Here is a 20875-nt window from a genome sequence, read left to right on the forward strand (position 1 = left end):
AGATTTAGCAAAATTATGTAATATGAAAACCTACCTAAGCTAACCAATCAATCAGTATCCAATCAGCCAGGCCTTTGCATTACAGAGTTGTTGGTAGCTCTAACATAGATTGTGTATTAGATTGTAGCATGTGTGGTGTGCCTTAGATTTACCAAAACTATGAAATATGAGAACCCACCTAAACAATCCATTCAGTTTGTATCATATCAAGCAGGCCCTCACACTATACATAGTCGAAGGTAGATCTAAAGCTCACAACGCATGTTACAATCTGACTGTATAATCTCTGCACAATCAAATTAGATCTAGCAAAAGGATGTATCATAAGAAACCACCCAGACTATCTAATCAATCTGTATGCAATCAGGCAGGCCATTGCACTACATACTTGTTGGTAGATCTAAAGGAGATTTCACAATCTGATTGTTTAGTGTTGGTTTAGCGACTGGTTGGTCGACCGTTCCCAGCACTATGTACCCATGTGACTTGCTACGATTTGAGCTGCCCTGTAAGTAGATCTGGGTGGAATTTCTCCATTTTGATTTCCTGTTATATTCTTTTTCATTTTTATTTTTATTTTTTCTGCTGCAAACTTTTTCACATTTTTTGCAATATTTTTTATACATATATTCCTTGCAGATTCGCATCATATTCTCCTGATGAAGTGGAACACCAGTCCACAGAAACGCGTCGAGCCTATCTTGATGCAGACCATTATTTATATTATGGGTCACTCTGACACACTCATGCTGTACAATTTTGACCAATGAATTGTGCAAATTTTGATGTATGTATGTACTCCAGCTCAGAATCATTGCTTTTTTATTGTATTTATAACCGTTTTGTATATGTGCATCTATACATTAAATCTGTTATTATTATTTCAACAACCATGGCCTTTGTCACACGTCTCATTTAAAGTCTCAACCTTCTCTTCTTCTATAATCTGATTGTTTAGTGTATGGTCACCATAAAGAGGAGCTTGAGGCCCCCCCCCCCAAAAAAAAAATAAAAATAAAATAAAGGTCAGCAGCTACAAATACTGTAGCTACTTGCTGACATTTTATATAAGGACACTAACCTGTCCTGGGATCCAGCAGTGTCCTCACCTGAACCTTCAATCTTTAATCGGCTTTGGGTGCAGGCGCGTCCATAGCACAGCTGGCTTTTTAAAATGCATGCGTGAGCCGCACTGCACTTAGTGAATGGTCCTGTAGTCTTCTGGGACCTGTAAAGTGTCCCAGATCGGGGGAAGAAAAAGGGGGGGGGACTTCCAGTTAAGATCGCCACGGCAGGTACCTGTCAAAATCAGGTTGTAATGTGTATGGTGAGTCTAAGGCCCGTTCACACTTTGCATAGTGGGAATGCATGCTCCCGCTTGCGTTTCTTGTGCTTTTTTGCTGTGTTTCTATGCATTGCACAATGCACATAGGGCAGCCTAGGAAATGGAGTGGCAGATTCATTTAGACCAACTGAACGCTTGACATCTGGAGGTATCTTTTGTGTCTCAAGACCTGTGAGATTGGTCCCAGGGGGTTTGGAGGTAATTTGGTGAGCTGGATTCAGAATGGTCTGATAAGACACATGAGTTGCTGCGTAGGATGTTTTGGAGGTAGAGATGTGTCTGTCCATTGTGCTGTGGTGAGCTCTGTGGTTCACTGCTGGAGCTTCCCCTGCTGGTGAATGCACTGAATGCAGGCGCCTCTTGTTATGGTCTTGGATGAATTGCAAAGTTTGTCTTTTAGAGTCATAGAAAGATGGGACGATAAGCTTCTTATTTAGCAGCTTGTTCAAAGGCTCTGGGCTTGGCTAAGGCTGCTGCTTCCTTTCTTTCCTTCCAAAGAACTTCAAGCTGGGCTTCTGCCTGAACAACTTCTGCCTTGTATGCATGCTTGAGCAACTTTCATTTCTGACTGTGCCTTGGCAGTTTGCATCTCTGCCTGTGCAAAAGCTTTGTCAGCTTGCACTTCTGCCTGTGCACAAGCTTGGGCAGCTTGTGCTTTAATAACTGCTTCCCTCTTCTTTTTTTTTTTTGAAAATTATTTTTATTCAGTTTAAGAGACAGAAAAAACAACCATCCAATAGTAACAAACGGTTACAGAAAAACAGAGCAGACATATAAAACAAAAACAATCCACCCCAACCCGTCCAACCCCACCCACCCCTACCCCCAAAACAGACACCAGCACCCAAAATGACAGGTCGGAGGTCAGAGGGTCGGCACAGGCCTACACCTGAAACACACACAGGAGGCCAGCACCGACCCCCGGAGAAGAGCACCCCTTAACTTCATCCAATCAAGCCCAAAATTCAACCTGAGCCTCAACTTGAGATACAGGACATGGTAGTGAATAACTCAAACGGTAGAGTGCAATCACAGTACGCAGGACCAGCGTCTAACCAGTCGGAGTAAAAGTATGCATCTAACCCGCCGTAGCGGAGGACTCAACCCACGCTTTCCAAACCTTCTCAAATTTCTTAGGGCAACCCCTAGCCATGTAAGTCACCTTATAAAGCGGTAAGACCGCATTGACCAAGCCCTTCCAAAATGAAAGTGAGGGAGGGGCCTCCCTTTTCCAATGCAGTAGGATTGCCTTCTTGGCATAGAATAGGAGAATACTAAGCAGTGTTCTATGTGCTACCGAGGGAACCACCTCCTTCACCAAACCCAAGAGACAAATCCTTGGAGCTAGCGGAATCGGGGTCAGCTGCACCTCTGCAAGACAGGAGGTCACCGCCCCCCAAAACATCTGGATCTGGCTGCAATCCCAAAAGATGTGAGTCGCACCCGCCGGGGAGGCAGAGCAACGCCAGCATTCTGCCGACGAGGTTGGATATATCTCAGCCAAGCGAGCTGGAGTGTAATAAATCCTATGAAGAAATTTGAACTGTATAAGTCTATCCCTAGCGGACACGAAATATTTAAAGGGTTCAGTCCATACCTCCTCCCATTCATCACCCTGGAGGTCAGGCACCTCAATTGTCAACTGCTTCCCTCTTAATGCAGCAGGCTTCAAAATGTAGCTTCTTCTGCTTCATCAAGGACTATTATGAGTTGACTACTTCATCAGAGTGGGATTTTATTGATGATCATTGTGAGTGGGACTTTAGTGATCTGGAGCAGTGCTTTAAGTGGCCAAAAAGAGGTGCCGGTACTCTATTATAGCCTATAATTTTTTTTTTTTTTTTTGATGACTCCCCTCATCCCCTGAGGTAACAACAACTATATTGAAGGGGTTTTATATACAGCAGTCAACAGACAGACGACCTTATAAAAAATAATAAATCCTTTTATTTAGTTTGTGGATTTGCTTGAGCTAGAAAGAGCTACTGAACATAAATAAAATGTGCAAAAGCCGGAGTTTGAAAAAATACCCTTAGAAAGAGCTACTGAACCTAAATAATATGTGCAAAAAGGGTATTGAAATGTTTTTAACAAAATGTACATAAAATAAATTAAAAACATACCATAACCATAGAACGGTAGAACATAAACATTGTCTTGAAGTCGAAGATGGTTCATTTCTTTATCCCTGAAAAATATACAACTGCAGATTCAGCAAAATACAATCACACTACATCAAATGAAAAATAAGAAGTACTGTACAAATAATTTTACCTAGAAAAGGCTCCAGCATGTTTTGGGCTCCACTTTCCTTGCACTTTGGGCTTCACAGTTTGTGAATGCTGCACTTCTCCTCCCTAGTGCCAGCCATGTCTGCACATATGTTTGTGCATTAAACTAATCCAAGGGTGGTCCGTTTCATTTCAGGAAGATCAGATTTGAAAGCCTTTTGATGTCGAGAGAGTTTCTTTTATCTGTCAAAGTATCATTCATTGAGCTGAAAGCTCGCTCGCATTCACTTGTTGATACTGCAATGGTGTGGACAGCTTTAAGAAGAGGCTTCAGGGCTTCTGGTGTCTTGGAAGCTTTAGGTCTTTATACTCCCTAAATCCTAGGACACTTTCCCTCTCCCCAACTCTGAATCTCTGACATAAACGTCTGGACGCTGCATCCCCATATTGAATATCTAGAGATGCAGGCCATGAGTCAGATTGGAGGACCTTGATGTCTGAGAGGAGGTGACTATCTGTCTTTTCAGATGAGGTTCTACTGACATGTGTGATGTGAGGAACTTGTTGGAGTCATCCTGCACTTAAAGCGGAGTTCCAGCCTAACCGCACACTCACCTGTCCCATGGTCCAGCTATGCGCCGTCTTCTCCCTCTCTGCTCTGCGGCGCCGGCATCACTGATGTGGGCACCCGGCTGTGACAGTTTGCGGCTTCACAGCCGGGTACGCACTGCGCATGCGCGAGTTGCGCTATGCGTCGTGATTGGCCGGCAATCTTCTGGGACCTCTGACATGTCCCAGAGGATTGCAGGGAGGGAGGGAGAGAGGAGAACTTCCGCTCAGGGCGCCGCGGCGCTCCGAGCAGGAGTGGGAACGGGTACCTGTCAAAACTAGGTCCCCCCCCCCCCAAAAAAAAATGACATGCCCAATGTGGCATGTCAGGGGGTTAGGAATATTTAAAGCGGAAGTTCCACTTTTGGGTGGAACTCCGCTTTAACATTTTCAGCCAGGCTATGGAAAAAATGCCCAGGGTTGATTTTTATAACCCTCTCATTTTCATGCAGGCATACATTTCTGAAGATTTTTTTCTTTTCAGCTTCAATGGCAGTTTGTGTGTAGGGACCAGGTGTGGATACCATTGACTCAAACACCCGGATTTGTCGGTCCAGCTGCCTGTCGGCTTGATCCAAAGTCATGTCCCGTCTCTGGAGCATTCTTGAGAGGTCACTGAGTTCTGTGAGAGCGTCATACATGATGCCAAGATTGACCACAAAAGAAACAGTAGTGAGAACATCATTGAGTCCTTTGTATTTTGCTCTCTCTCTTGAATCTCTGCTGGTATCAGCAGCAGCACTTGTAAAGTGTACCTGCAGAGCTTGCTAGTTCTCCCATACTGCTTTCAATGTTCTTTCACTTGAAGCAACCCAACGCACTGATAAAACACGGCCTATCACAAGGAGACGTTGGCCAACATTGTGAGCACTCTCGGTTAACTCCCTTTGGTTTTTTGGGGAATGCGTGGTAGAGGGAGTAAAGCTGATCTAAAAATATTTTAAAGTGGTTGATTCCTCCTACCTCCTTCAAAACATCACAAACTACCAGTTCCAGTCTGTGATTGGAACAATGCTAGACAAACAGGTAAGGGAATTTGGAGCAAAGCTGCGCAGCAACTCCTGCTTTCCTCCCAAGCATCACTGAGGCTCCATCACAAGCAAATGCCAACAAATGTTCCTGTAGGTAGTGAGGGTCAAAGCCATTGTTATGAAGACATCCTAACAGTGCTTCAGTGATGTCCTTTGCTGTGGTCCCCTGCAGCTCAATCAGTTGAAAAATTATTGTGTCTGGCTGTTCACTAGAAATAGCTGACCGCAGGCACATGACAAGCACAGACTTTCCACTTATTGTAGTGGATTCATCAATGAGCACACACAATTTTATGTCATTCATCACTATGTCATTCACTACTTTCTTTTTCATTTTAGCTGCTGTGATCCAGTATATTTGCACATGAGTCATTAGAGTGCAAAACTCTGCCCACCTTGACCCCATTTAAGACTTGCAACTGGACATCTATTGGCATGTCTGTAAAGGGACGCCCATGCTTGCCAATCTTATAAGCTGTTCTAAACACATTGCAAGTTGAAGCGTATTCAGCCTTTCTCATAGCTTCAATGTGTTTTTGCATTGTATTTTGTGTTGCCTTCTCTTTTATTTCAACTGCTTTCTTGTGATAAATTGAGTCTCTGTGCTCTTTTATTTTCTTTCGTAGTGAGTTTTGTTGTGCAGCCTTGTCCCTTCCAAAAGACGAGATTAAGCACCCACTCCACTCCTGCGACACTCTCTGCCCTTGCTGCATGTCCACGACGTGAGCACAAACTTGACTACACAGGCCCGTTGCTACAAGGCAGGCAAACCAAGCAATTGCTTGGGGCCCCGAGCTGGCCTGGGGCCCCAAGACAACGACTGGTTAAGAATAAATGCAACGACACTGTGTAAGGCTGTGAGCGCCCCTTTGATCGTCAAAGCAGTAAAGTGCAATGACACTGTTATCGGGATCTCCCTCAAGGGGGCCCCTCTCTGCCTCAAAACGTTTGTAAAAAGTCTGATAAGATCTGCAGACACAAGAGAGTTCTCTGGCCTACCAACTAGACTTTATGCAGAGTATGGACCAGCCCATGGACAGTGCAGATTGAGAGCTCCTACTGTATACAGATAGCAGGGCTCTAAATGCAATTAAAAGTCCTGCAGCCGGTGTGGATGAGTGAGGAGCAGATAGCATCAGGGTGAGTAGCTGCTAGGACCACTCTGCTTCTACATCTGCCGAGTGCCGACAGGTCTGAAAACTTCTTTCTTTTTTTTTTTCTATCTCCCTTCTAATCTTAGTCTTCCTATGTCTCTTTTTGTTTATCTGTCCCCCTCCCCTCTCTCTCTCTCTCTCCTTTCTTTCTTTCTTTCTTTCTTTCTATCTATCTATCTATCTATCTATCTATCTATCTATCTATCTATCTATCTATCTATCTATCTATCTATCTATCTATCTATCTATCTATCTATCTATCTATCTATCTATCTATCTATCTATCTATATCATATATGTAGATAGATAGATAGATAGATAGATAGATAGATAGATAGATAGATAGATAGATAGATAGATAGATAGATAGATAGATAGATAGATAGATAGATAGATAGATAGATAGATAGATAGATAGATAGATAGATAGATAGATAGATAGATAGATAGATACTTAAACTGTATGGCTATGCTGTGGTTCCTGTAGGCTTTGCGTGTGTGCGGGGGGTCGGGGGGGCCTCCATGTCCATTTTGCTTGGGGCCCCCAAATTCCTTCAAACGGCCCTGACTACACACACTACAACCCAACTTTTGATTTCTGCTCATCAGCCACCTATAATTTGTGGAGAAATACTGGACTTTTGCTTGGGACCAACATTCTGGCCACTCATGATCGCTAACGCTTCTGTTGTCATCAGAAGTGATGTCATTCTCGTGCTTGACCACGGCGCAAGTGCTGCTTTCATTAGCTTGCATCTGACCTGCAGCGATATAATTCTGGCTTGGTGGGGTGTCAGCCAGCGAGTCATCTGATTCAAGTTCTGACCGTGTTCTTTTAGTACTCTGAAGCCAGGAGAGCATATTAAGTGTTGTTCTTCACATCACAGTCACACTGTATTAGGTATTATTATTAGGTATTACTGTATTATTATTACCGAGCAGTGCACCCTCTGTCCCTATAAAATGAAATAATAATCAGCGCAAAACCACAAAAAATAAAGAATAATAAAACAATCCAGAAAACTCAGGCCGCAAGCATTCAGTGTTTACACATTACACTAGTGAATATACCAAAAATCAATAATGCTGCGCCAAAGAAATAGTGACCTAATAAATGAATACAAATATAAAGAATTCTTACTTGAGTGGTAAATCAATAATGTGACCCATGCAAACTAAAGTGCATATAAATAAATCACATATAAATAAGTGAATAACACTTCAAAGTTAATTCAATAAGGTATTACCAAAATATTAAATAAATAAATAGATAAAGTGCTCAAATGTCAATTCATCCCGGTGATCTCTGTGACTGGTGCTCTTATAGCAGCTCACCTCAATACTAGACCCAGAAAGGGTCATACAAGCAACAGTGTTGTATACAGACAGCGTGTCTCTCCTCCTCCACAACTCCAACCCTCCGTGGACCTGCCTCCAGATCTCTGTATCACTCAGGTATAAAAAGGAAGAGGGATCTAATGCTCTTAGTTTTAAACTGGATAAAAGTATAAAAAGGCATACAGGGTACTTACAGAGGCAAGCACGTCAACAAGTGCGGGTAAATAGCAGGCTAATGGCGTGCAGGCACCCTCTGTCCCTCTCCGAGTCTCCGGCCACGACCACGTTGGGTTGTTGACAGTGACACTGACAGCGGCAAAAGCCTCAGGCATGCGCTTTTCACTAAAACTCAAGGGTGTACTATGGGTAATGTAGTCTCTCCGCACCCTTCGTGGTGCGTGCTTCCTGGTTCGTCACACCGAGAGCAGAGACAGTCTCTGCTCACGGTGTGACGAGTTGGGGGGCGTGCATTGTGGAGGGTGCCCGGCGCTCTGAAAAGCGGCAGAGGTCCAAAATGAGCGTACTGGCAGTGGTGTCTCCAGCTTTGACAATGTCGACTGACAGGCTGACAGAATTTTTCAGCTGGACACAGCAAACTTACTGACATGTATTATTCATGTTTGCCATGTTCAACGACATTTATTATACATGTTTGCCATGTTCAACTGTAAAATTCTGTCAGCGTGTCAGTCCACATTGTCATTTTCAGGGGCGTGAGGGTGGTACGAGAATGCAAATGTGCAGTGGACTCACTGCTCCACTTACCTGCCACCTCTAAAATCGATGTCCCCGGGCCTGCTTCTCGTGTACTGGCTGTGTCTGGCTCTTCTGCTGCGTGCTGCTGCCTCGCCTTACCGGTGACTCCACTGATGCTGTCCACACACTCTGGGCATTCAATAGCATAAACATGAAACATTTGTGACAAATTGGCAAATTAATAAACGCATAAACATGAAATATTCGTGACTGATGCCCATTGTCTGGAATCTTTCATGTTTATGCATTTGATTCCCATTGTCAAGAAACAATGGATATTAAAAGCATAAACATTACATGACTATGTCGACTGACACGCTGACAGAATTTTTCAGCTGGACAAAGCAAACTTACTGACATGTATTATACATGTTTGCGATGTTCAACTGTAAAATTCTGTCAGCGTGTCAGTCCACATTATCATTTTCAGGGGTGTGACGGTGGTACAAGAATGCAAATGTGTAGTGGATTCACTGCTCCACTTACCTGCCACGGGCCACAGCCACCTCTAAAATCGATGTACCCCGGCCTGCTTCTCATGTGCTGACTGTGTCTGGCTCTTCTGCTGCGTGCTACTGCCTTGCCTTACCGGTGACTCCACTGATGCTGTCCACACACTCTAGGCCTTCAAATGCATAAACATGAAACATTTAAGCATCAGTCACGAATATTTCGTGTTTATGCATTTGAAGGCCCAGAGTGTGTGCGGACAGCATCAGTGGAGTAAGGCGAGGCAGCAGCATGCAGTAAAGGAGCCAGCACACAAGGAGCAGGCCCGGGGACATCGATTTTAGAGGTGGCAGGTAAGTGGAGCAGTTCAGCTGTAAATTGTCAGCAATAGCATTGTCAGCCACATTGTCAGGGTGTGAGGGTGGTATCATGAGAATGCAAATGTGCAGTGAGTGGACTCACTTCCCAGGCTGCCGCCACGGCCCACTTCTAAAACCAATGCCCCCCGGCCCGGCCTGCTCCACGTGTCTGTCCTGGTAATAATGGCTCCTCTGAGGCTCTGACTAACTCTGACTGTTGTTGGACTGGGCGCTGCCATATGCTTGCTGCCTTGTCTCACTCTCACCACAACGACCGTCGACCGACACTCTGACTCTCTCCCAGTCAGTCCGTCCAGTGAGTGCGTCCATAACACGCCTGTCCAGTCCCGCGCTCTCTAGGCCTGGGCTGGGCCTGGGAAGGGCTGATGGTGCTTGGTGCGCAGATGCACCTGCGCGCACCCTCCCTCTGCTGGCGTGGGCCGCGTGATGTCATGCCGCTGTGCACTCCCCCTCCGCCGGGCCCTGGCCTGTTTGTAGATGCGGCGTGACTGTTCTGTCTGTCTTGGTTTTAATTGGGGGGGCACATACGTGGGCACAGACTAATGTTGGGCCCCTCAGCCCCCCCCCCAGTGACGCCACTGCATTCCAGTACGCTAAAAGCACATTCTGGGCGCACAGAGAGGTGGCGGTACGCTCAAGAGCTATATTTGGAAGTGGCGGTACTGAGTACCCGTGCGTACCGGCCCACTTAAAGCACTGATCTGGAGGATATCTGAGAGTGCTTGGAGGAGTAGGAGTAGCAAGATGTAGTTTCATGCAATTGTGGGATCTTGTCTTCTGTCCATTACTTGGTCTCCAAGAAAGTAACATGTCTTTGTTGGTTAAGAACAGTGAAGTTATTTAACTCTTTTTTACCTTAGACTCCTTTGTCTCTATGAAGAGAATTTTGTCAATCTCTTCTAGCTCTTTTTGACTTTTGCAAATGCACTGTCTAGTTGCAAGTTTCATCAGCAAAAGTAATACCTTGTACAGCTTTGTTCCACAAACTGGATAAATTAACAGACATTTCTGCCCTGTTTGTTTCATAATTCTCTTTAAAGTGGTTGTAAACCCATACAGTATACCCAGTGATGTGACTGGCCTCAGATGATACATAGAGATGAAAAAAATCCTCTAACATACATTGTACCTGTTTATCTGTAGTTCCCTCTTCTCTTTTTTTTTTTTTTTTAACACAAAAAGGTGCTTTATTGAAGTAATGAAAATACAACAAATAAAAATATTTCAGCATACATTTGTAAACTTGTACATTAGGATATAGAATGTTTTAAGTAATACCGGGAAGGTATAAAGAACAAGATACAAAAGTATAACATACTCAGTAACCCAGCCACCTATTAACCCAATACAGACATATAACTTAGGTCTTATCTTCAAACAGTGGTAATTAGGCAAAAGCATTCATAAGTGTTGATGTATCAAGAATTAATCCAAGTTATTGGGTGTTGTGGATAGAAGTAGTCGAGCAACAATAAGGCTCCAGCTCACCGACAGGGAAGAAGGGGAGTCCCGTCTAATGAGTGGAGTGAAAGAAGTGGGAAAGAGTAGAAGAAAAAAGAACAGATTGACAAACACTGAGGGGGAAGGGTCCAGGTAGGGGGGGGGGGAGATAAGGGGAGGTGTACAGCCTCCAATGTGGGGAGGTTATAATCTGTAAACTCATACTGCATAACTAAAAAGCTTTGTTGTACTGATCAAAAAAGAAATTGCCATCTAATACGGATCAGGGGAGAAGTGCCTTCCAATGGGAATACTCCACTCTACGTGGGAGATTTTAAAGTCAGGTATTCTTGTGAGGTTGTGAACAGTTTCCAGTTGGCCCAAAGTTTGTGGAAAAGATCATTTCTTTCATATTTCATAGCAACCGCCCTTTCCATCTCAAAGAGTTGGTCAAGGTGTATGATCCAATCCCTGAGTGTGGGTGTAGTAGAAGAATTCCAGTGTAAGGGAATTAAGCTTTTGGCACTGTTCAGCATATGTCTAACCAGTGAGGATTTGTATTTCTTATATGAGAACGTGTTTATATGAAGCAAAACCCTCTTCTCTACATTGGTTAAAAGTGCTGAATTTTAACACGTATCTGAGAGTTTAAATTAGGGGGCGAAGAGCTGAAGTTACACTCTGCAGAGATCAGTGAGGAGAGTTCTGAGAGCCGATTGGAGGGAAGAGACACCCCCCCATTTCACACAGCTCACAGGAACAGAGATAAGGCTGTAAATCTGCTGGCAGTCCCTCCCATGTCACCATTTTTCTCTTGGTGTCAGGAAAACATGTTAGAAGTTATTCATGCTGATAGCAGAGGAACGAAGCAGCAGACAGAAATGGCACTTAGTGCCTTGGACAGAGACAGGTACACATTATAGAGGGATATGGTTTGTTCATATTTCATGTCTGAGGTTCTCAATTAAGGCCTACTTGTGTGTTTGGAAATAGAAGATATCTCCACCTAATAAACAATCACTGGCCACCTAGTCTGTTAAACCTATCATCTCTCAAAAACAATTAGGTAAAAAGGCACTTTTAAGGTGTTAATTCAAATGGAGAGGAACAAAATTCTTTCAAATGCCAAACATTTTATTTACAGTGTTTTTGAACTGAAGGCTATTTTGGTGTATCTACAATGCCTCTGAAATCAACTGGGCTGACTTCTCAGTCGGCTACCGGCTCTTTAGTAAGGATGGGCTGCACCTTAATGGGGACGGTACAGCTCTTTTGGGGAGAAAGATGGCCACCGAGTTGGAGGGGCTTTTAAACTAGGAGACGGGGGGGAGGGCTCAGAAGTAGAATCAGTCAGGAGGGAGCAGAGGACTGAAGGCAGTTGTAGGGTCAGCAGCGACATTAGGTCAACAACATCAATTGGCGGGTCTGTGCGGGAAAACAGCAGACCAAACAAAAATAAACAAAACCGCCAATCACGTTTAACTTCCGTAAAACTAAGAGGGGTATATGCTAATGCCAGGAGCCTAGCTAATAAGATGGATGAGTTGGAAATGTTAGTACATGAGGAGGACATAGACCTTGTGGGAATAACAGAAACTTGGTTCGACCCCTCACATGACTGGTGGCAAATATACAAGGGTATTCTGTGTACCGGAAGGACAGGGTAGGAAAAAGAGGGGGAGGGGTATGTCTCTATGTCAAGAACAATATAAAGGTGCTAGAAAGGAGTGACATTACGGATGGGATGAGCATGGATTTAGAATCTGTGTGGGTTGAACTCGATAGGGAAGAAGATAAGGGAAAAGTAGTTGTGGGGGTTTGCTATAGGCCACCTAACCAAGGGGAGGAGGTAGAGCTGGAATTTTTAGCACTAATAGGTAAAGCGGCAAAACTGGGATCAGTCATCATATTGGGGGACTTCAATTATCCCGACATTGACTGGGAAGAGGGGACTGCACACTCGCATAAGGCCCGTCTATTCACGGAAACCTTACAGGATAACTACATGTCACAGTTGGTGGATTCCCCTACTAGAGAGAATGCAATCCTGGATCTATTGATCACTAATGACCCAGACATAATCTCGGAGGTAGGAGTCCAGGACAATCTGGGCTCTAGCGATCACAGGATGATCACATTTAGTATAAATATATTTTATACTATACTTTTATAAATATTAAGCAATTGATATTGCACTTGTCCACTGCAGAAAAAAAATTGAGTTTAGATAATCTGTTGACAATAGATATCATCTACCGTATATACTCGAGTATAAGCCGACCCGAGTATAAGCCGAGACCCCTACTTTTACCACAAAAAGATGGGAAAAATCATTGACTCGAGTATAAGCCTAGGGTGAGAATGCAGGGCGGCGGGCATGGTACAGGAGAATTCAGGGTGACTGGCATGGTGCAGGAGAATGCAGGGTACTGGCATGGTACAGGAGAATGCAGGGTGACTGGCATGGTGCAGGAGAATGCAGGGTACTGGCATGGTACAGGAGAATGCAGGGTGACTGGCATGGTGCAGGAGAATGCAGGGTACTGGCATTGTGCAGGAGAATACAGGGCGGCGGGCATGGTGCAGGAGAATGCAGGGTACTGGCATGGTGCAGGAGAATACAGGGCGGCGGGCATGGTGCAGGAGAATGCAGGGTACTGGCATGGTACAGGAGAATGCAGGGTGACTGGCATGGTGCAGGAGAATGCAGGGTGACTGGCATGATGCAGGAGAATGCAGGGCGGCGGGCATGGTGCAGGAGAATGCAGGGTACTGGCATGGTACAGGAGAATGCAGGGTGACTGGCATGGTGCAGGAGAATGCAGGGTGACTGGCATGGTGAAGGAGAATGCAGGGTACTGGCATGGTGCAGGAGAATGCAGGGTGACTGGCATGGTGCAGGAGAATGCAGGGTGACTGGCATGGTGCAGGAGAATGCAGGGTGACTGGCATGGTGCAGGAGATTGCAGGGTACTGGCATGGTGCAGGAGAATGCAGGGTGACTGGCATGGTGCAGGAGAATGCAGGGTACTGGCATGGTGCAGGAGAATGCAGGGTACTGGCATGGTGCAGGAGATTGCAGGGTACTGGCATGGTGCAGGAGATTGCAGGGTACTGGCATGGTGCAGGAGAATGCAGGGTACTGGCATGGTGCAGGAGATTGCAGGGTACTGGCATGGTGCAGGAGAATGCAGGGTACTGGCATGGTGCAGGAGATTGCAGGGCACTGGCATGGTGCAGGAGATTGCAGGGTACTGGCATGGTACAAGAGGATCTGGGGTTGTGGGCATACTACAGGAGATGCAGTGCTGTGGGCATGGTACATGTGGACCATGCCCGCAGCACTGCATCCCTCGTAGTGTGCCCGCAGCCCATGGCAGGTAGTGAAGCTGTTTCACTTACCTGTTCCAGAGGCGGCTTCATTTTAAAAATGGCGCCGCCCGGCGCCGACACGTCATTGCGCACGCGCCGCCGCCGCTCGTATACTTTCGGCTATTCCCGGCCTCTCCCGAGCGGCGCCGGGAATAGCCGAAATTACACGAGCGGCGGCGGCGCGTGCGCAGTGATATGTATGCGACGGGCGGCGCCATTTTTAAACCTTAAACCCGTCGGAGCGGACAGAATTTTTTTTTTTTTTCCTTGACTCGAGTATAAGCCGAGGGGGACGTTTTCAGCACAAAAAAATGTGCTGAAAAACTCGGCTTATACTCGAGTATATACGGTATATTATAAGCCTGGTATGTAAAATCAAAGGTTAGACCTTAGGTTAGATCTGAATGGTGGGGATCATGCTAAGGTAATATTTCATACACTCCTTTCTACCCTCTGATGTTTAAAAATGGTTAATAATTAGTAATGGACCTAGATTTTTGGTGAAAATAGGCTCAACCCTTTTGGGACTCTAAATGATGTGTTCAGAAACCACTTGATGTTCCTAGGGTTAGAAAAGTATACAGTAGACCAGGGGTCTTCAAACTATGGCCCTTCAGTTGTTCAGGAACTACAATTCTCATCATGCCTAGTCATGTCTGGGAATGTCAGAGTTTTACAATGCCTTATGGGATGTGTAGTTCCGCAAAAGCTGGAGGGCTGTAGTTTGAGGATCCCTTCAGTAGACCAATTGTTAGTTTCTGGTCCCTCCCTATAGTTACAATTATATGTACAGAAATCCTAGGTCTATTTCTAAGGTATATATAGCTAATACACATATTCCCTACAGCCTTCTTCCCATATATCTAACAGGGACACTTACAGATATAATTATACCGTGAAATATAGAGATCAAAAGCATCTATTCAATTCTCATACAGGTGTAGGTCCATAAATATAAATAAATATATATTCTTTCAAGGGAATGACAAGTATTACCATCTTATAATCATTTATTTCGACTAGAGGTAACACATTCCATAAAAATAAATAAATATATATTGTTTGAAGGGAATGACAAGTATTACCATCTTATAATAATTTATGTCGACTAGAGGTAACACATTAACTATACCAGTATCTCTCCATTCTAGCCTATGAACCAAACAAAAAATCAGCTGATCAAACAAAAAAATAAACACCTACAGCTGAACAGTTCCTTGTACAATATTACTTTCTACCTACATCCAGTAAGTCCAGGTTCACACTGATGCAGTGAAAATCTAATGCAATTTCACAGTTCGATTTCTGTTGTGACTGTTGCAAATTTATTGCAATTTTTGAGGGGACTGGGCATAGCTGGAGATTAAATTTGCACTGCACCCGCACTAAACTCACACAGTACCCTTTTTGTAACCAGATCAAAATTGCACCACATCCAACCACGCATCCTAAAAGAATTGAGCGCTGTAATTTCTAAGCCTTTGTTTCTAATTTTTAGGGACTCGTTAAGGACTGGAATAGTACCACTGGATTGGCGTAGGGCCAATATGGTGCCTATATTTAAAAAGGGATGAAAGTCTTTGCCAAGTAACTATAGACCTGTTAGTTTAACTTCTATAGTCGGGAAGATACTGGAGAGTTTAATAAAAGACCACATAGATGAGTTCTTGCTGGAAAAAAATATTTTAAGCAACAGACAGCATGGATTCATGAGAGACAGAAGTTGTCAAACAAACCTGATTTCTGAGAAGGTAAGTAAAACCTTGGACAGAGGGGTGGCTGTGGACGTAGTATACTTGGATTTTGCAAAAGCGTTTGACACAGTTCCCCAAACACGGCTAATGTGTAAGGTAAAGTCTACTGGCTTGGAAAGATCAGTTTGTAAATGGATAGAAAATTGGCTAAAATATAGAATTCAGAGAGTAGTGGTTAATAATTATTACTCTGAATGGTCTAAGGTTATCAGTGGTGTACCCCAAGGTTCAGTGTTGGGACCCTTACTTTTTAATATCTTTATTAATGATATAGGGTCTGGGATTAAAAGTACCAATGCAATCTTTGCAGAAGACACCAAGATTTGCAGTGGAATAACTTCCTTACAGGATGTCTCCAATTTACAAGCTGAACTCAATGCACTGTTTTATTGGACAACTATGTGGCAAATGAGGTTTAATTTTGATAAATGTAAAGTTATGCACTTGGGGGCTAACAATATGCATGCATCATACATACTAGGTGGAGTAGAACTGGGGGAATCCATAGCGGAGAAGGATCTGGGTCAGTGGCGGTTTTAGGCATGGGCGAACGGGGCAGCCGCCCGGGGCGGCATTTTTTCATGACACGTTGGGGGCGGCATGACAGTGTTCCCCAACCCCTGGGCCGCGGACCGGTACCGGTCCGTGGATCAAATGGTACCGGGCTGCCCGAGGAACTTTGAATAATTTCACTGTGGCAGCCGAGGCACAGAGCATTGCTCTCCCCCGAGCCAGTCCATTGTGTGACAATAGCGAATGAAAATTCGCTATTGTCACACTGATCCTCCTCCTGGCCAATCAGGGAGCGGGTCCTCCCGCTTCCTGATTGGCCGAAAGGCAAACCCCACACCATTGGCCGAGGAGGAGGCGCCGCGGGAGGACTGAGGAGACGCGGGGAATCCGGGGACTGAACTGAAGAGAAGTGAGGTAAGTGCATGGACGGGTCTCACGGGGGGAACGCTGGCGCTCTGCATTGAAAGGTGACACGCTGGCATCTCTACATTTTTTGGGGGCAATGCTATGGCACTCTGCATTTATTGGGGGCATTGCTGTGGCACTCTGCATTTATTGGGGGCATTGCTGTGGCACTCTGCATTTATTGGGGGCATTGCTGTGGCACTCTGCATTGATTGGGGGCATTGCTGTGGCACACTGCATTTATTGAGGGCAATGCTGTGGCACTCTGCATTTATTGGGGGCATTGCTGTGGCACTCTGCATTTATTGGGGGCAATGCTGTGGCACTCTGCATTTATTGGGGGCAATGCTGTGGCACTCTGCATTTATTGGGGGCATTGCTGTGGCACTCTGCATTTATTGGGGGCATTGCTGTGGCACACTGCATTTATTGGGGGCAATGCTGTGGCACTCTGCATTTATTGGGGGCAATGCTGTGGCACTCTGCATTTATTGTTATGTTGTCATGTTATTTTTTTTTTTTTGGGGGGGGGGGCGCCGGTAGGGAGTCTTGCCCGGGGAGCAATTTAATGTAGAACCGCCACTGATCTGGGTGTTCTGGTAGATCATAAACTTAATAATAGCATGCAATGCCAAGCTGCTGTTTCCAAAGCAAGCAAAGTCCTTTCTGGTATTAACAGAGGCTTGGACTCCAGAGAGAGAGATATAATTTTGCCCCTGTACAAATCATTAGTAAGACTTCATCTGGAATATGCAGTTCGGTTTTGGGCAACAGTTCTTAAAAAGGATATCGGGGAACTGGAGAAAGTGCAGAGAAGGGCAACCAAACTAATAAGAGGCATGGAGGAGCTCAGCTATGAGAAAAGGTTAGAGGAACTGAATTTATTCTCTCTTGAGAGGAGGAGATTAAGGGAGGATATGATCAACATATATAAATACATAAGGGGTCTATATAGTGAACTTGGTGTTGAATTGTTCACTTTAAGGTCAACACAGAGGACAAGGGGGCACTCTTTACGTCTAGAGGAAAACAGATTTCGTCTCCAAATACGGAAAGGTTTCTTCACCGTAAGAGCTGTGAAAATGTGGAATAGACTCCCTCCAGAGGTGGTTCTGGCTAGCTCACTAGATTGCTTTAAAAAAGGCCTGGATTCTTTCCTGGGTGAACTTAATATAAGTGGGTACTAATATTTATAGGTATAGTTGATCCAGGGAATATCAGATTGCATTTCAGGGGGATCAGAAAGGTATTTTTTTCCTCTGCTGTGGCAAATTGGATCATGCTTTGCTGGGGTTCTTTTTTGCCTTCCTTTGGATCAATTGCGGGTATAGGATTGTGTATATGGGATTGTATGGTTGGGTTTTCATTACTGTTTTTTTTATTGGTTGAGCCAAATGGACTTGTGTCTTTTTTTCAACCTGACTAACGATGTAACTATGTGAAATAATTGGAAATAATGTTACGTCCTCTTAGGCTAGGCAGTGAAAAGGTTAACAAACAAAAGCTTTTACACATAACACACCTCTAGGGGGCTGTGCCTGAGCTATTACCCATAAGCCACTAGGAGCTGCTCTTCAGTTTTCCGCTGCCTAGCGTAGGAGTAGGACATAGGCTTACCTGCTGGGACCTATGTCTCAGTTTTTTTCTCTTTTTCTTTGCAAAAAGTTTTTTCTTTTTATTTCTTTCCTCACTCACTATCGCTAGTTAGTCAGAAGGATCCCTGGAGGACTACAAGCGACAGTAAAGCTGGGCCCCGCACTGGATAATATAAGATCCTTATGGAGTCCCAGCCTGCCAACGAGCGTCGCAGGTCATTGGTGCGCACAGGCCTCGCAACGACAGTGCCTCTGAGGACGGGGACGAGCCTGCGGAGAATCCATCTTCGCCGGGATGTCTCAACACCGGAATGCCCTGTGTTGCTAGCATCCCTTCCTGGTTGCCGGCACCCCCACTCAGGGTGGGAGGTGTTCCGTGTCAGAGCAGAGCCCAAAATCCATGGAATGGTGAGTGATACTACTCCTGTGTCCCTGGGACAGTTTTATGGGGGTCGTGGGCCCACTCCTAGGGGAAGGCAGAAAAAACGTGGTCTCTGTAGTATCCCTATCCCTGGCCATTTTGGGCTGCCCCTACCTCCCTGCCCCCACTGGGGGCGCTGTGCGGTGCACACTGTCTAGATGGGGAGGGGGGTGTGGGGGCTTGTTTTATGTCTGGGGGTGCCTCTGAGGTGTCCCCTCGGTGGCCAGGTCCCTGGGAATTTGGCGCAGTTCGTTCGGCCGCCATTTTGGGTGAGGGCAGGCTATCTGGCCTCATTGTATGGGCAGCCGTCATTTTCTCACTGTGGGCGCCGGTTTGGGCGCCATATTTGTTGTGGGCGGCCACCTACTAAGGGCGGCGGCCCTTTTGTGAGTGCCTCCTCCCATTTACTTTTAATTGGCACTCATTGTATTGTGGTTCAGGGCATTAATTGGCCTCTAGTGCGAGCGGTCTCTTCTCCCTTCACTGCAGCAGCATGTATGAGGTGATAGTGTATACTGTGTCACTGTGGGGCTGATTTTTGGCGGTTTTTCGTTTTTTTCTTGCAAAACGGCTCTTTCTCTGTTGCTTTAGCAGTTTTAAAGGGTTCTCCACCGGTGGCGTCGATTTACGGTCTGCACTGCAGGAACCGCCGATTTAAAGGGCCGGTGTCCTAAATAATCTTTTTAATGCAATATGGAGTCCCAGGATAGCAAACTCCCCACAGACCTGGCTGGTGCTTCAGGAACTTCCATGGCCTCCTTATCTGCTGCACTGGTGACTTTGGCATCCAGGTTGGTCTGCTGCTGTCTGAACGCACTACTCCGCACTACTCCAAAAACAGCCGATGCCCTCTCAGAGCCTGCTTTGGTTGCCATGGACAATGTCCCCCCTGAGGGGTCCCAGTCCTCACATTCAGATGGGATGGAGAAGGGGTCCTCCTCCACTGGCGGTGCCTAAGCGGTTTAATTACCGTTATCCCTTTGCGGATGCTGTGGGTAATTGTTAGACGATGTCACCGAAGGTGGACCGCATTGTTTCTGGGTTAAATGCATCCACGTGGTTGCCCGTGGAGGACTTCACGGTGTTCACTGATCTGGCGGATAGGCGCATTGAGCCGCTTTCCCGCCACATGTGTTTGGTGGCAGGCTCCCTGCTCGAACCTAGGTTCACTTCGGTGATGGTTTTCTCAAGCTGTCACGGAATGGTTCAGGGTGCTTAGGCGCACCTTGGTGGCTCAGGCGGTCTCTCCGACTGCCCTTGGCCTGGTGACTCACATGGGTGTACCTTTGTGCTGCGGCCTTGGAGCGAGACTCCTCTGATCGCTCGATTCTTGCAGTTGGGGTCGCAATCCGCTGCTTTTTTGTGGCTGGATGTTGGTCGGCTAAAAATCTGTGTCTGATGTCCCTTTTATGGGTATTCGCCTTCTTGGGAATGTCTTAGATGCATTGCTCACAGGTCTTATGGGTGGTGTGGGTACCTTTTGGCCCCACACCTGTAAAGGTGAAATCTCCTCGTGCCAGGCGGGGTCCTTCATTCACTTCGGGGGTCCTTTCGTGCCTTAGGGGCAAAGAAAAGAGGTAACTCCTTCAAGGCCTCTGGCAGTCGCAGGAAGCCATGGTTCGGGAAGCTCATGACTGGTCAAGCCAGTTCGGCTGCCCGGTCCTCCTCCGCCTGAGGGACGCCCTCACCCTTTTCGGGGGTGGGGGGCTGTAACGGACCGTTTCAGCAGACAAGGGGTTAAAATCCGTTTAGGCGATATGCCCCTTTCTGAGAGACAGGCACAGCTACTTGCAGGAGATCAAACTCCCGAACTGCATACAAAATAGCACTCCAACCTGGAACCTCACGAATAGCTGCTAGCAGACGAACAGGAGAAGCATACATCAGCTTACATTCCTAGCAATCGGTCTCCAACAGCATACAGTGAATCCCCCCAAGAACGAGACAAAGCTCCATGTGGAAGGTCAAGCAGTGGTATGTTTATTGAGGGCTACCTGCCCCCGTATTTATACAGGTCTCCCACCTGGTGGACACTCCCTTAGGGGACCAAATGGAAGACTGTAACACAAACAGACATGTAT

The 20875-nt window shown here is 45.7% G+C and overlaps 1 protein-coding gene across 1 annotated transcript; it reads right to left on the reverse strand.

The window, feature by feature from the left end:
- Positions 1–3537: 3537 nt before the first annotated feature.
- LOC309548067 (uncharacterized protein) lies at positions 3538–19669 on the reverse strand (the record flags this gene model as incomplete). The annotated part of the gene is made up of 6 exons (XM_082248036.1): positions 3538–3940; positions 4644–4940; positions 5579–6016; positions 7052–7213; positions 7706–7865; positions 19521–19669. The coding sequence occupies 6 exons, from the start codon at positions 19667–19669 to the stop codon at positions 3764–3766; spliced, it is 1383 nt and encodes a 460-aa protein (XP_082104162.1). The 3' UTR covers positions 3538–3763.
- Positions 19670–20875: the final 1206 nt, after the last annotated feature.

The sequence above is a fragment of the Pelophylax lessonae genome (genome assembly GCF_965119305.1).
Source record: "Pelophylax lessonae genome assembly, chromosome: 2".
Taxonomy (NCBI): domain Eukaryota; kingdom Metazoa; phylum Chordata; class Amphibia; order Anura; family Ranidae; genus Pelophylax; species Pelophylax lessonae.